Here is a 17,484-nt window from a genome sequence, read left to right on the forward strand (position 1 = left end):
CTACAACATATCTATTGTTACACACTTGGTTTATTATGGAGGTATTGAGAGACTGAGGATGTTATATTGTGTCAGCCAGTCAGTCCACAGTCTAAGATGCCAAAATACAAATCATTTCCAACCCAGATCTGAAAGTGGAATTGTAGCTCATTTTACATAGGATTCCAAAAAATGTATGTTTTCAGGACTCCTTACCAAATAATTCAATGAACAGAATCAAATATAAATCAAACATCTCTTCATATTATATCTATAAATCATCTACTCATACAATCTCCTCAGGTTCTATGAGACCTTCTCTCCCACTGGGCAAACACTGGTTTAATCAAGGTTGTTTCCACATCAGTTCAACAACACAAAATCAATGTGATGACGTTGAATCAACGTGGAAAAAATATTGGATTTGCAGAAAGTCATCAACGTATTGGAATTTAGTATTTTTTTCACCCAACTTTTCACCTAAATTTAATGACATGGAGATTTAGATTTTTTTTACATTTCGTGTTGAATTCACGTTAGTTGACAACTCAACCAAATTTAAATCCAAACTAGATGTTGAAATATCTTTGCCCAGTGGGCTGAGACTATTATACTAAACATTGCCCTATTACTAGGACCACGACGATGCTTATTTTATCAGATTTTCCACATCTTGTTTATCTAAACCAGTCTTTAAAGAATACCAAATAACTGATGTCGTGTATTTGATAGAAAGACTCTAGGGATGCATGTATAAAGACCATCTGCTTGAAGGGATATTGGACCCAGTACAGTTTGTTCATTACACTCGGATGACACATAAAGAAGCAATATTGTTTGTCTAGAACATCTTACACACAGTGTACTATTGATAGTCTTGCCAGGCTTATACAACGCTACAATATTGACAACTAGTAGCACTTGTGTGTCCATTTCTTATAAATGATGAACTGTGAGATTGCAGGAAGCAGTGGAATGTATTTAGCTTCATCTGATATTAAGATTGAATAACCTAATATTCTTAGCCAAATTGACACTTGTAAAGCTATATATGAATGCAAGTTGCTTTGGTAACATTTAGACACTAATTAAACCAAATAATCGTCATTATTTTGCATTGACCAATTGGGCACAATGTGCACCACAGGAGGCTGCTGAGGGGACGACAGCTCATAATTGCAGGAACGGAGCGAAAGGAATGGCATGGAAACCATGTGTTTGATGTATTTAATACCATTCCACTTATTCCGCTCCAGCCATTACCAAGAGCCCGTACTCTCCAACTAAGGTGCAACCAATGTCCTGTATACACCAATACTGTATACACCCTATTACCCTGTGAAATCATTACTGCACAAATTAATGGTTATACTCAATGCCCATTAAACTGAACTGTCTAAAGAGTCCTGGCACTGAGCATGAGAAGCTTCCTTAAGAAACTATTGATCAAAGGCTATGTCCCCACTTCCTTTGCAGAACAACATTAGAGCTCATTTTATATCAGGTTGATAATATTATGACAGTGTTGAGTGCAAGGGAGCGGGAGACTTATATCTGTGAATTCATCCCCAGGCACATGGAATGCACTTCTGTAGTTTGTGCTGTTGTTTTTTCCACTATACACATTTTTGTAAGAATCTCAAGTAACTAGCTACATAGCACATAGTAAGAAAGAGGTTCATTGCATTTGCTTTGGGAGTCGCGGTAATTTGCTTAGTGACAAGCAGGAGAAATGTGCAAAATCCTTTGCACACAAAAATAAATCAATGCACAAATCATTGTCTTATGTGCAAACAAATCTACATTTTGCACGAATGCCCACTGAAGACAAAACATTTAGGCATTGATATGCAATCACAGATACATCAATACAGATACTTCTGTACATACAGTAGAATTATAGTGAATAGAAAATGAAGTGAGAGGTGGGTACCCACTATGTTTGTCTTTTTGCAAACACTTTCACAACATATATCTACGAAGTGAATAAGTACTCATGCCAAAACAAAAAAAACGTTCTAAGCATGCAGTCTAAGAATCGACAGATTTAAATCAAGCAGCAAAGGTCAACATTCATCAGGTAACAATCTCTGCACCCTCTCTTCATGACACCAAGGTTGCATCCCAAATGGCACCATATTGAATAAAAAGTGCACTATTTTTTACCAGAGCCCTATAGGCCCTGGTTAAAAGTAGTGCACTATATAGGGATTAGGGTGCCATTTGGGACAGACAGAAACACTATCCCATGCAGCCTACACAAAGTCAGTTGTGAAGGTGGTCCACTGTACACACAGCTCTTAAGCACCTCGCTGTACAGTACATCCACAGGTCCGATGAGTCATTATGATACAGTAAGAAGGGAAATGCATATCTAATGCTCCTTCGAATGGAAAAGCAGTAGCTCAAGAGGAGTATACATTTTACATGAGAGACAGACAGGGACAATTTGACAGTAGGCCGGAGCAGTAGTTTCTATCCAGAGGCATTGATGTAGAGCTGACTCTGCAGGATGTAGTCGATGACTGTCTGGTTCAGGTAGTCCACCACATGACCGTCCCCGTGCTGCAGGGCCAGTCTGATAGAAGGGACATAGAATTAGAATGTGATATGGGAACAGCTTAGTTCAACTAGAGCTGGTTTCCCAGGAGTAGACAAAGCCTAGTCCTGGACAAAACAGTAAGCTTAATGGAGAATTTCCATTGAAAAAGCTTTTTAGTCTAGAACTATGCTTAATCTGTTTCCGGAAAACAGCCTCCTGATGTTTAGCAAATGTTTTGGTTAGACCGAAGAGCCACTAAACAGCTACTGAAGTGGTACATTAAAGGGAAAATCCACTCAAAAACTATCTTTTGGTATTTTGCATCATCATGATGACGTGGCAAGTGACACTTTGCTTTTTGAAAGTCCAATATCTTGAAATCTTGAGCGCTGACATGCAAAACATTTTGGAATTGTATCAACATTGGACTATTGAAAAAAATAGCTAAAGATTGTTTTTGAGTGGATTTTCCCTTTGACAGATACGTCTTTGTGAAAAAGAACCAATCTTTACCTGAGTCCACAGTGAATAAAAGACAGCAGATTCTATAATTATGTATTATTATTTATTAAATAGGCCTAATGGAGGCCCAAAATAGGATGGTTGCTAACTTATAATTCACATTTACCTGCTCTTGGTTGAGCTGACAATGGACATAGGGTGGTTGGCATCATCTTTTACTACTGTGATGTTATCCTGGAAAAAACACACATAGAGAAAGTTTTACGTTAAAAAATGTATCAATGGATATTTATCATTTTTTTATGGTACAGAGTTGGTACCATGTTAAGACATGAACATAATAAGCTTTAACAGATTACATTATCAAGCGTATTGGGTTTCCACTTTTAACCAAGCTCATGACTCATATAGGCTCATAATGCAGATACTACCTTGTTCTTGCGCAGCACAGAGGAATGGTTCATTATCCTCTCTGTATCAACTCCATCCCGAGGCACAACAACAATCCCAAAGTCTCCCACAATCACCTCCATCTGCAAACCATTTGTATGACACATTGCAGTATTGCCTTATAATTCTGATTAAATGGGTCACTGTAATAGTTATGGTAAAGTGTCTCGGATACAACATTATGCATATTAGGATATTAAATCATTATCATTCATGTCCCTACGTGGAGACTATATAGATTAAAATGTCAACATTATTCAAAACTATTAGTCTTCCAGTGTCCCCTTCGGCCTCTTTAGAGGCCTTACTATGTCTGCTTAGAACTCCAGGGCAAGCCATTAGGACAAGTATGTACTGTATACTATGTAAAGTATGAAAATAACTAGAAAAAAAACAAAAGTGTTAATATTTTCTGTGAGAATGACAGTCTTACAACAGACTTAAGAAGACAGGGAAGTGAAAGAGTGAGAGGGTCTACTTACATCACTGTCTTTCCATAAGCCAGGGATGCAGAATGACTCCAGGAGATCACTGCCACACAGAAGCAAGATGCGCAACTCTGGACAATAGACATGAAGACAGAAATTAGACACCCAATAAACAAAAAGTACATGGATAACATCCTGTTCAATTATTCGATAATGAAGAAAGTTATTTTGGTTTGTGAAGGGAAAATATAATGACCCAAGTTAAAAGCTTTTGTATTCTGACAATATATAGTCGGTATGCAATATTGGTAGTACATCAATCTTATGGAGACATACAAAAGAGTGTTAACTCACCAATTTCCTCATATCGCATTGCAGGGCCAAGGTTGGCATTTTCATCTTTTGATATAAAAGAAATAAAGATAAAATAAAGGGTTATTAATCAATCATTGTGAACTTACTGTACCATACAATTACAAATGTATGATTTTCAGGAAGTTGCTTGTGTAGCATACTACTTACCCACAAAGGTAAAACGATCAATGTGGGGGCGAACACAGCAAATTTTGCCCAAGCTCTCACTCATCTTCCCCCAAAGCTTAACTGTTTAGGTATGAGGAAGCAAACATCAGACATTTTCTAGTAACAAATTACATCCCTTGGATAAGTTATAGAAAGCAGACAATCCATTTCTTAGTACATTACAACAACCTTTCCTCCTTCTCATCAATCATAAATTATATTTCAGATTCTGAGCTCTTTATTGTTAACCTAATGAAAATGGCACGAATGAGATCTGAAAGACATTTGTGTAGCATATATGTACATAATCCCTCACTGGCAGTGGGCTTGTTGTTCATTGTGTTGTGGTTCTGATAGATGGCAGTCTGAGTCTCATTCTGTGGTTGGCCGATCACTGGAGTTGTAGACGGTGTGTTCACATTGGACAGAATGCACCCTGTGACTCTCTGTGGACAGGAAAAATAAAAAATAAACATAAAACTATTTTTTTAACCTTTATTTAACTAGGCAAAATACCATGATTGGCACCTTCAGTCCCGTTAAATGGCATTTGATCCAGCTTAGGTCAGCACCACAAATAGATTGCCCACATTCTGATGGAAGGATTTGTCACATATTACAGCAGTGTTTTGATATACTGTAGTGTTCTAAATACGGTAATGTTTTGTTGCCATGGAAACAATTGCAGCATACAGTAATGTTATAGGCTATTATTAAAAACAGTTAAATTTGCCCTGTCTTTATTAATATTTAGTGGGCCGTGCATGAATGTATCATCTATGAATAAGTTCCATACACCGTAGCTAATTCTGTTGCATCCAATGTAGGCTACCTTGAACTCTCCTCTCTGAACTACCACAATTTTATCTTGATATTATCCTTCACTGCTAAATGTACAGCTCATACAATGTACAAAGCCGCAGGAAGTAGAGGTGCTGAGGGTTCCCCTGATAAATAAAAAAATATACAGTACCAGTCAAAAGTTTGGACCCACCTATTCATTCAAGGGCTTTTCTTTATTTTTACTTTTTAATAATAGTGGATAATAGTGAACACATCAAACTACGAAATAACACACATGGAATCATGTAGTAACCAAAAAAGTGTTAAACAAATCAAAATATATTTTAGATTTTAGATTCTTCAAAGTAGCCACCCTTTGCCAGCTTTGCACACTCTTGGTATTCTCTCAACCAGCTACACCTGGAATGCTTTTCCAACAGTCTTGAAGGTTTTCCCACATATGCGTAACTCTTGTTGGCTGCTTTTCCTTCACTCTGCGGTCCAACTCATCCCAAACTATCTCAGTTTGGTTGAAGTAGGGTGATTGTGGAGGCCAGGTCATCTGATGCAGCACTCCATCACTCTCCTTCTTGGTCCAATAGCCCTTACACAGCCTGGAGGTGTGTTGGGTCATTGTCTTGTTGAAAAACAAATTATTGTCCCACTAAGCGCAAACCAGATGGGATGGCATATCGCTGCAGAATGCTGTGGTATCCATGCTGGTTAAGTGTGCCTTGAATTCTAAATAAATCACTGACAGCGTCACCAGCAAAGCACCCCCACACCATCACACCTCCTCCTCCATGCTTCACGGTGGGAACCACAAATGCGGAGATATTCTGTTCACCTACTCTGCGTCTCACAAAGACACGGCGGTTGGAACCAAAAATCTCAAATTTGGACTCATCAGACCAAAGGACAGATTTCCACCAGTCTAATGTCCATTGCTTGGGTTTCTTGGCCCAAGCAAGTCTCTTCTTCTTATTGGTGTCCTTTTAGTAGTGGTTTCTTTGCAGCAATTCGACAATGATGGCCTGATTCAGGCAGTCTCCTCTGAATAGTTGATGTTGAGATGTGTCTGTTACTTGAACTCTATGAAGCATTTGGGCTGCAATTTCTGAGGCTGGCAACTCTAATGAACTTATCCTCTGCAGCAGAGGTAACTCTGGGTGTTCCTTTCCTGTGGCGGTCCTCATGAGAGCCAGTTTCATCATAGTGCTTGATGGTTTTTGCGGCTGTACTCGAAGAAACTTTAAAAGTTCTTGAAATTTTCCGGTTTGGCTGACCTTCATGTCTTAAAGTAATGATGGACTGTCATTTGTCTTTGCTTATCTGAGCTGTTCTTGCAATAATATGGACTTGGTATTTTACCAAATAGGGCTATCTTCTGTATACAATGGTATCAGGTGTGCGCCATACCTTGTCACTGTAACGATGTGCGCTGAGAGTCGGCAAGCAAGTTCAGGGAGTGAGTGTTTTAATAAATAAATGCAACGTAATACAAAACAAGAAACACAAACAACGCACAGGCATGAAACAGAAAGAATGACGCCTGGGGAAGGAACCAAAGGGAGTGACATATATAGGGCAGGTAATCAAGGAAGTGATGGAGTCCAGGTGAGTGATGATGCGCAGGTGCGTGTAACAATGGTATCAGGTGTGCGCCATCACGTGCAGCCTGGTGACCTAGAGGCCGGGGAGGGAGCACATGTGACAGTCACAACACAACTGATTGGCTCAAACATATTAAGAAGGAAAGAAATTCCACAAATGTACTTTAAATGTACACCTGTTAATTGAAATGCACTCCAGGTGACTACCTCATGAAACTGGTTGAGAGAATACCAAGAGTGTGCAAAGCTGTCATCAAGACAAAGGGTGGCTACTTTCTCAAATATAAAATTGTGTTTGACATTTTTTGGGTTAATACATGATTCCATATGTGTTATTTCATAGATTTGATGTCTTCACTATTATTCTACAATGTAGAAAATAGTACAAATAAAGAAAAACCCTTGAATGAATAGGTGTGTCCAAACTTTTGACTGGTGCTGTATAGATATATTTAAAAAAAGATATACATACTTTTACCTGGTCACAAAATGAGTGAACTAGGCCTTCATTAGTCCTGTACTAGTGGAGAAAAATACTCCCCAGCCTGAACCCTCCGCCCCCCAACCCCGGCTTACCTTCATGAGGTCACGATGATGCTCCAGCACGCTGCATGTAGTCTGCCATGTGTCCTGGTAGCACTCCCAGGGATCCACTCTGCATGAAAATAGCACATGATAGATGAACAGCTGTGTACTTCTGGGCCCCTATTTATAAAGCGTCTCAGAGTAGGAGTACTGGTATAGGAGCAGGTCCCTCCTGTAGATTCATCATAACCTAAATGGCAAAACTGATCCTAGAACAGCACTCCTACTCACGCATTATGAATACGTGCCCTGATCTCTATCCTTTTCCCTATATAGTGCACAATGGAAGTGGTCAGATGACGCGGATACTACACTACAGGACTGTTTTGGAAGCACAGACTGGAATGTGTTCCAGGATTCATCCAATGGCATTGAGGAGTACACCACCTCAGTCATCAGCTTCATCAATAAGTGCATCGACAACGTTGTCCCCACAGTGACTACACGTACATACTGTATCCCAACCAGAAGCCATGGATTACAGGCAACATTTGCATCGAGCTAAAGGCTAGAGCTGCCACTTTCAAGGAGTGGGAGGCTAATCCGGGCGCTTATAACAAATCCCGCTATGCCCTGCTACAAACCATCAAACAGGCAAAGTGTCAATACAGGATTAATACTGAATCCTACTACACCAACTCTGACGCTCGTCGGATGTGGCAGGGCTTGAAAACTATTACAGACTACAACGGGAGATCCAGACGTGAGCTGCCCAGTGACATGAGCTTAACAGACGAGCTAAATGCCTTTTATGCACGCTTTGAGGCAAGCAACACTTAAGCATGCATGAGAGCACCAGCTGTTGTGGATGACTGTGTGATAATCCTCTCGGTAGCCGATGTGAACAAAACCTTTAAACAGGTCAACATTCACAAAACCGTTGGGCAGACAGATTACCAGGACGTGTACTCAAAGCATGCGGACCAACTGTCAAGTGTCTTCACTGACATTTTCAACCTCACCTATGTGAGAATGCTGTTCTTTGACTTCAGCTCAGTGTTCAACACCATAGTGCCCTCGAAGCTCATCACTAAGCTAAGGACTCTGGGACTAAACACCTCCCTCTGCAACTGGATTCTAGACTTTCTGACGGTCCGCCCACAGGTGGTAAGAGTAGACAACAACACGTCTGCCACGCTGATCCTTAACACTGGGGCCCCTCAGGGGTGTGTACTTAGTCCCTTCCTGTATTCCCTGTTCACCCATGACTGTGTGGCAAAACACGACTCCAACACCATCATTAAGTTTGCTGACGACACAACAGTGGTAGGCCTGATCACCCACAACGATGAGACAGCCTATAGGGAAGAGGTCAGAGAACTGGCAGTGTGGTGCCAGGACAACAACCTCTCCCTCAATTTGAGCAAGACTAAGGAGCTCATTGTGGACTACAGGAAAAGGCGGGACGAACAGGCCCCTATTAACATCGATGGGGCTGTAGTGGAGCGGGTCGAGAGTTTCAAGTTCCTTGGTGTCCACATCACCAACGAACTATCATGGCAAGCGGTACCGGAGCGCCAAGTCTAGGACCAAGAGGCTCCTCAACAGCTTCTACCCCCAAGCCATAAGACTGCTGAACAATTAATAAAATCGCCACCAGACAATTTATATTGACCCACCCCCCCACCCGTTCCCTTGTGTACACTGCTGTTACTCGCTGTTTATTATCTATGCATAGACACTTCACCTCCACCTACATGTACAGTGCAAAGTACCTCAACTACACTGACTCGGTACCAGTGCCCTCTGTATATAACCTCATTATTGTTATTCTTATTGTGTTACTTTTTTATTATTACTTTTTATTTTAGTCTACTTAGTAAATAGTTTCTTAACTCTTCTTGAACTGCACTGTTGCTTAAGGGCTTAAGCATTTCATGGTAAAGTCTACACTTATTGTGTTCGGCGCATGTGACAAATAATGTTTGATTTGATTTGAACAAAAGCAGTGCAAAATGTAGGGAATAGGGTGCCATTTGGGACGCAACCTTGTTGTTCTGGGCAGATAGCCACTGACTCACCTGATCCAGTCGGATGACTGGACTGCCAGTTGACACATGGTGAGACGATGTCTGCTGGGGACGAGGCCCTGTGAACACATGGTGGGATTGATAAAGCTTTCAAGCAGTCATTGTGTTCATTGTGTGTGTCACATTGTGTGCACCCTATTCCCTATATAGCGCACTATATCTGGTCAAAAGTAGTGCACTATGTTGGGAATAGGGTGCCATTTACAACTCATACATTGTGTTTATTCAATTTATTGTATGTCTCTGCATGGTAATCCACTGGTTTGACATGTTTTATTTGTGAGGAATATAAAATGCACATAAGATTCATGATATGACTGAAAAGGCATTTCTCGTACATTTATTATTCATGTTTTCTGTTTCTTATAGAGAGAGAAACTGGGAAAAGCTTTTCATTCATTCCAGAAACGTCTCGGGAGAATAGATGACGATAGTATTAGAGGTGCTTTATGTAATCTGAATGCAACATGAACACTTACACAGGAGGACCACACAAAAAGGTCACACAAAAAGGTCACATTCATAAAAATAACCACAAGCTATCACTCATGTGCTTCATTACTGTAATTATACTCATGTCAGTCAAATAAGAAATGGGGATTCTTTGTTAGTTACTCGAACTTCATAGATACCAAACAAAGCCGTCTGTGAATATACTGTTAAAGAAGTTCTTACCGGTTTGCCATAGGAGTCATGTACAGGTGAAATGATACCCCCAATCACAATGAACTTCCCTGTTTTGTGCAGGTATTCTCTGGCTTTTTCTGTAAAAGCAAATACAGTATGTAACTGTCAACATACTTATCATGGTTCATAGTGTGCATAATATTACAGTTTTAATCAGGTAACCTGTTTGCCATCACCAAACCCCAAAATAAATTAACCCTGGCTTGCCAGTATACATGCAAATGAATTTGTACATAATATCTCCAGGGAGACCAATAAAATAATTCCAGAAGCCATGCTTTAGTTTAAGCTACAACTTAAGTCTATAATAACAGTTGTTTTCAATTGGAAGTTGATTGATGAGAACTTTTTGTTTCAACCACAGGGCAAGAATTAATCTATTCATCTATTCACTCTATTGTTGTGGAGTAACGTTACTGCCTGCATGCCACCAATAGAGAAACTCATGATATGAGTCCTCTTCAAGCAAGCCTGTCTGTGGAAACTTACTGAAGACTATATGTTGCAAGTATACCAGCTCAAAGTGTATGATCTACAATGCCTGTGCAAATTGAGCAGAGCCACTACAGATAGAGTCATATACATGAATATGATTAGAGAATGTATTATTAATGCAATAAGACGTTGTATGAGAGAGGAAAGTAAGAAAGCTATGTTTTGAGTTGAATGTTAATGAGAAAGTCAGAAATCTGGGGTTGCCCTCCAAATCAGATGGATTGAGGCAACAAAACAAAAACAAAAACAAGGCAGCATCCTAAATAGTACCCTATTCTCTATGTAGTGTGCTACTTTTGACCAGGGACCATAGGCCTCTGGTCAAAAGTAGTGCACTATATAGGAGTGCCATTTGCAACACAGACAAGGGTTCTAGTGAAGACATACAACTATTGAATGAGGTGATAATGAGCTACAAGCGTCTCACCCTTACATTCTCAAGAGAATCACAATTCTTCTCAACAAGGACTTGAAAAATAGATTAAACTGAATCACTATTGAAATGCATGATCTGACACCATCCAAAAGTCCTAGTCCTTGGTATATGCATGTATTTGCTTCATCACTTTCTGTTCTTTCATGTAATCCTACTGTGAGTCAGAAGGGCTCACTGGGGAGTTTCCATTGCTCCCTATGAGCCACTACAGTACTTTCATTTTTCCAGAACTGCCACTCCAAGACATGCAGAGAGGTGGTGTGAAAAATAGGTCATGGAAACATGGATGCTTTCCTCCTCTGCCCCATAATATTCCAGGTTCACTTACTACTGCTGCAGCAGAATGATTTCACTCAAGCTATTCTTATGACTATCTCTTAGGATTTAGTTATTTGTCAGGGTACTAGCCTATGGTGTACCCTAATTTTGTATGACAGTCATTTAACTATCTTTTATGATAACGGTTTGTATTATAAAATAGAGTACTTTACTAGTTCTTCTGTGATTGTTTACATCAATATACTGATGCATCTGGCTGGCTGTTGAAATGTGAAATATCCCTAACTGTGGCACTGTGCCATTACTGAATTGTGTGTACTGGATCAGTAGCCTAATATTTAAAGCAACAAGAAAACCATGATGAAATAGTCCACAGATATTTAATTGACGAAATGTTCGTTGAAACTGATAACAGGTAAGGCAAAGACAATAACGCAATTGTCTCTATGGATCAATCAAATTGCAAGTCTGCAGTCACAGAACATGAAAAAGAAAGGATATACAGGACCACACATGTCAAAAATGAGAAAATATTTAGTAAGAGATTTAGATTTGCCATTTGTGTTGGCTTGATATTTTACTGCATTTCCATGAATTGGTGAATACCTGTTGTGTTTAGCCGATTGTTTTACATTATTGCTCAGCTTCACAGTAAGATTGATTGTATGCTATCATGATTTGAGATACGATTTCTCATTCGTTATGAGTGACGCAGTATGTGCAATCAGGCAACCAATGCCCAAACATGCTCAAGATGCCCCCTGTGTCCAGTGGCTCAACATCCGTATGCTGCAATACATTCTCAAAATAGCCTAGCCTACTTTATCAAAATCCATTTGCTATTGTTTTTAGGGCTGGTCGGGCTATGCAGCATACACCAACGTAGACGACACTGAAATGATACTGTGCGCTCAATATAGTAATAATAACCTGTAGATGGAATGGTTCTGGTGTTAATTAATGTAATTATTTTAAACATACGTGGTGTTTTAAAACACACAGCAAAATAAAAAACCCCGCGTGAAATTCAATGATAAGACTTTAACTTAATTGACATAATCATATTTCCGTCACTGAGGCCGTCGCCCATTTCAGCACCCCCCTCGTGGACAGCGAATACCATAAAGGTCTATGGCAAAACGCCTACCCAACATCACCCAATTCTGACATTATAATACTGATATATAGGTTAATTGCCATAGTAATGTAGACCCCTGAACGCCTTCTCATTCTTAAACTAATATCCTACCCACAACATCTGGGGCACCAAACACCCCTTCAAAATATACAGAAGAACGCATAGGTAATGCTTACCAAACATATGAATGTGTCCTTTAGTGATGGGGTTAAAACTTCCACATGACAGCAAAATAACGTGCGTTTTAGTGTTGTCCGTCATGATATGATTGGATATGAGTCTCTTTTTCTGCAACTACCGATTTGTTCTTCTTTGTTTTGCTGTTAGCGACCGCAGAGAGGCGAGGTTAATTTGGATGCGGCAGTGTCCAAGTCTCCTCGCAGGATACAGAGCGTCACTACACTCTATATTAAAGGCACAGGACCAAAGGCACTCACAGCACTGGACATTTGAAAATGTTTGATTTTACAATACAATTTAAAACAATAGGTAGGCTACATTAGCTTTTATTATAGACTTAGTGTGGCCTCTGGCAAATTTGCCACATAATGGGGCATGCCACTGATCGAAATGTTTCTTCCGTTTTTCAATTAGACCTACTACTCCAGTATTACTTTGCTTCTGACTTGAGTTTAATTAAGTGAGAACACTGAACTAACTGTTGTTAAAAGGGCTGATGGCCTTAGTCTTATAGGCTTACCTTATGTGAAAACTCCACTCAAAAACTATATATTTATATATGTTTTATTAGTCCACTGTTAATACAGTCCCAAAATGTTTTGAATGTCAGCAGTCAAGTTTTCAAGATATTGGACATTCAAGAAGAAAAGTGTCACTTTGTCACAAAATGCATAATTTGATGTGGCAAGTGGGTTTTCCTTTAATGTAAAGAACATTCCATCCTTTCTGCGCTGGCACTATACCCTCAAGTTGCATTTACGGTTTGTGTGGCCCATGGACAATTTACCATTATAATCATAATAATTAGGCCTATACATTTGCTGTGATAGCTTGACATAATATACAGTATATCATGCATTTAATAATTCAACAAATAATTGAGTTTATGTTAATTGGTTATATAGTGAAATTAAACGTATTTTCCTCATAGACTCCATGTTATCTTTAAAATTGGTCTGGTCTTGGGCTCCCTGGTGCTATGCTCGCCCCATAACAGCAGGGTCGCTGGTTCAAGCCCCATTCTGGCTGTTCCGAATTTGATTTGTCTTTTAATCACTACATTGGTGGCAGAGGTGGGATAATTCTGCTGCCTTTTTAAGGTTGTGATCCCCTGTTGTGTTCCCCTGTTTGCATTGGGGTTGGCTGTGTGCAGTATTGCAACCTCCCTGTTGTGAACGAGCATAGACCTAATATATCTGCCAAGAGGTCAGGACCCTTATGGCAAAGTTGACTCGACTTGTGATGTGAAAAAGGCAATCGAACTGTAAATGTCTGGGTGATTCCATTCTAGTATAGCCTATAATTAACCTCTTAGTTAACCTAGGTGAACCTAGTTAGCCTAGGTACATGTTGATAATTTTCCTAATTCCGCCCAAGGCAATTGAGGTCAGAATTGATATATTATTGTAGGTCAGTGTGACCGCGAGGCAGGCCCACTGGCTTGAAACAAAACTTGACCATACCTTGTGCCGCTCAGAATTTGCATGGTGTACATTTACCACGTTCACAACAGCTTGGAACTCGGACATTCCGACTTGGAAACTCGTAGAAAGATTTGGTCAGAGTTTCCCACTCGGAATGTATCAGAATCAACCAATAGGAAGCTCTACACAAAAACCCTACGCAAATTTTTAACTCAGAGGTTTTTGAGTTTCAGAGTTGTCAAGAACGCAGCAACTGGGCCGGTGGCTCTGTTAGTGACAGAGTGACGAACAATATGGCGCCGGGAGTAGCGCTTGCTTTTGGACCACTCGTTGTCTAAAGACCGGTGATCGGACAGGATGAACCTCTGCGCCCAATATTTACGGTAAATTTGAAATTCTACATTTTATAAGTTTTTTTCCCTTCTCACCTACTGCTTAATCTTATTTGCGCTATCGTCACAAATGTCCGTTCTGTCTAGCTAATTAGCCAGCAGCGTTAGCTAGCAACGCACAACACAGGAAAACGCGTTATTTGAGCTAGCAGCTAATGTTACCTATTTGAACGCAATTTCACTAAAGGTGCCATCCTTGTTGTTTATTCGTGTTAAAAACGTATGTGACTGTGAGTAGGGTCAGTTATTAGCTATGGGTGTTACTGCTAGCATGTTAGTGAGCTAAAGTACACAGTTTTCTAGCTCGCTAGTAACGTTAGGGTGACTAGCTAGTTAACGTTAGCTTGCTCGGTCGATACGATAACACGTTAGCCAAGTTTTTACTAACCATTATGGTTATTTCCATAGCAAATGAATGGAAGTAGTATGTTTCGTAAGGAAAATTAATAGCTAGCTAACGTTACTAAGTTAATTCTCGAGCGCGTTACTTAGCGAACGGATAACTAGTTTAATCATAGGCAGCCGTTAGCTAGCTAACCTAGTAGCGCCCCTGCCCTTGTTTGGTAGTTAGCTAACGTTAGCCTGCTGGGCATGTCGTTTTTAGCTTGGTAGCTAGTTAGCTAATGGATGTCAACCTGAGTCCGGATGTCTACCATTTATCTAGCTAAACTGGATTAGTTAGCTAACGTTAGTCACTGCAGTGTACCTTTTATATCCACATTTATTACTAACAATATATATATATTTAAATGGCTGGCTACATGGGCCTTGGCTTTAGCAGAACGTTACCTAGCAGCTCAGACCAGTGTCAGTGACATTGGATTATCCAGGCAAGGATGTTGTAAATCAAACGCCAAGTAAAGTCAGCAAGCCAAATGTAACCATAGATTCATCCACTATAAGCAATCTAAAGTCGTAGCCAGCCAGCGACTGGTGACAGTCTTTGGCTAACGCTAGATTAAATTTGGTATACATGCATTCCAGTTTGGCCTGTTTGAGTGCGAGTTTGCTGGATTGACAATTCACTGTGCCTGTCTCACGAAATGAAACCAATAATTTGCTGTTTTTATGAAAATATACAGGTCCTTTGTTATAACAGAGAGCAATTGGCTATTATTTGGTTGACAGATATTGGGATGTTAGAGCAAATCGTGCTTTAAGAAATACAGGAGCAGAAACACTTCACCCCCTACATTGGCAGCGCGAGCCCTGTATATTAGTATTCTTCATCCCTAGCCCGACCATTGAGCTACACGGTGAAGGATAATAACAACAGTATATGGCCAATCCTGCTTAGTTTACGAGATACCAGTAGTATTGTATCATTTGAATCCATAGTAATCCAAAAATGTATTATATTGGCGATGGAAAGATGTGATCATGAGAAGTAGTCTATTACGTAAGACGAAAACATATGTTTCCTCCTGTTGTCTGGCAAATAGTGCTTAGTTTCCATTGAAACTAGTAGTATCTGTAGTTTTTAGCCTATCCCTTTCCAGCATGTCAAACCACATACAATCTCCTGTTACATGTTGGATTGAGTTTAGGAATTAGTGGCAGAGGACTAGCACACCCTGTCGTTAATCCCCATAGTTTTAATGTTAATCTTTTTAAATATCCAATACACGGATCTTAATTCATTATGGTTTATACTAGGTAGCGTCGTAAAATGTGGTTCTCAGTGGGTCTGTATTGATTGACTTAGCTTGCCGCCTCTTTTGTTTGTTTACAACCGAGCAGGCAGGCAGAGGCCCTGAAGGCTGACATGACAGGTATGTTCACACCTCAAATTTGGGCTTGCTTTGTTTTAATCATCAACCCCTGCATATAGAGTATGAATTGCAGACAGTATTGCTTTTGATTATATCTTCTCTTAATGTTGAAATTTTTGTTCTTGAAAGCTTTTATACTTGTCTGTTTTTGGATGTTGATAATCCCCACAGCCGGGACAGGGATTGCATATTAATTTGTCATATTCTGCATATGTATCCCATGGTATCTCTGAATAGTCTCACTGTTGAAGTCCTATTTGATGAATGATGTTTAGCCTATAGAAATATAATCTCTTTCTAGTGGTTTAGTATCCATCTGAAGTGTATAAAAGATCAGTGAGTGTCATCTTTTCCCCTAGATTTTAAGCTTGGTGCAGCAGAGGTCTGGACTTCAAGGCAAGTGCTTCAGGACTTGTACCAGAAGATGCTGGTGACTGATCTGGAGTATGCTTTGGACAAGAAAGTGGAGCAAGATCTGTAAGCCCCAGTTTACATTATATTGATTATGTTATGAAACTGATTAGTCTGCCTACTACTATCAATTATCTTGCTAGGTCTAGGGATCTTAGTCTTGCTTCCTAACAATTAGATAGTCCTCAATTATACAATTATATTTGTAAGATTGCAAGACAACAAGAAAGACGGTAGATATATTTAGTGAGTCAGCTTGCGTTCAAGCACAATACAACTGTTGTATTGTTGGAATTAGATTGATTATCATCAGCTGTTTGATTAAACTAAAAGGTATTTAATTTCCTCTTTTTTTCAGCTGGAACCATGCTTTTAAAAATCAAATAACAACACTACAGAGTCAAGCCAAGAACCGAGCCAACCCCAATAGAAGTGAGGTGCAGGCCAATCTGTCCCTATTTCTCGAAGCAGCTAGTGGATTCTACACACAAGTAAGTTGCAACTAAAACGTAGCCTAACTAGGGCTGGCACAATTGCCATATAACTGCGTAACCGATGTTTATGGATGAAGACAGTCATGAAAATAAAATGTCATAACCATAAAAACAAGTGTGTGTGTGTACACGTACACACAGTATATTCAGACCCCTTTACTTTTTCCACATTTGTTACATTATAGCCTAATTGATGAAATTGTTTTCTCCCCTCATCAATCAACACACAACACCCCATAATGACAAAGCAATAAACAAACCCAAAAAATATATGTGTGTTTATATAAAAAAAAGTGCTGCGGAGATGGTTGTCCTTCTGGAAGGTTCTCCCATCTCCACAGAGGAGCTCTGTCAGTGACCATCGGATTCTTGGTCACATCCC

General features: G+C 39.8%; 2 protein-coding genes across 5 annotated transcripts in view; one reads left to right on the forward strand and one right to left on the reverse strand.

The window, feature by feature from the left end:
- Positions 1 to 12: 12 nt before the first annotated feature.
- nmnat2 (nicotinamide nucleotide adenylyltransferase 2) lies at positions 13 to 12,821 on the reverse strand. The gene is made up of 11 exons (XM_021589537.2): positions 12,606 to 12,821; positions 10,070 to 10,158; positions 9,386 to 9,453; positions 7,356 to 7,434; positions 4,700 to 4,829; positions 4,384 to 4,464; positions 4,216 to 4,260; positions 3,916 to 3,992; positions 3,415 to 3,516; positions 3,150 to 3,217; positions 13 to 2,557 (listed from the first exon to the last, which is right to left on the reverse strand). Exons 1-11 carry the CDS (start codon positions 12,688 to 12,690, stop codon positions 2,455 to 2,457), a joined length of 927 nt encoding a protein of 308 aa, XP_021445212.1. The 5' UTR covers positions 12,691 to 12,821; the 3' UTR covers positions 13 to 2,454.
- A 1,431-nt stretch (positions 12,822 to 14,252) lies between these two features.
- Positions 14,253 to 17,484, forward strand: part of smg7 (SMG7 nonsense mediated mRNA decay factor) — a 31,044-nt gene continuing 27,812 nt past the window's right edge. For 2 of the 4 annotated variants that reach the window (XM_021589538.2, XM_021589540.2), the window contains exons 1-4: positions 14,254 to 14,416; positions 16,166 to 16,197; positions 16,557 to 16,674; positions 16,967 to 17,099. In XM_021589538.2, coding sequence (XP_021445213.2) covers positions 14,391 to 14,416; positions 16,166 to 16,197; positions 16,557 to 16,674; positions 16,967 to 17,099 — 309 coding nt within the window. In that variant the 5' untranslated portion in view covers positions 14,254 to 14,390. Of the gene's footprint in view, positions 14,417 to 16,165; positions 16,198 to 16,556; positions 16,675 to 16,966; positions 17,100 to 17,484 lie in introns of all 4 variants that reach the window. The other 2 variants (XM_036967133.1, XM_021589541.2) reach the window with 2 other exon arrangements.

Source organism: Oncorhynchus mykiss, chromosome 28, assembly GCF_013265735.2.
Source record: "Oncorhynchus mykiss isolate Arlee chromosome 28, USDA_OmykA_1.1, whole genome shotgun sequence".
NCBI classification, from domain to species: domain Eukaryota; kingdom Metazoa; phylum Chordata; class Actinopteri; order Salmoniformes; family Salmonidae; genus Oncorhynchus; species Oncorhynchus mykiss.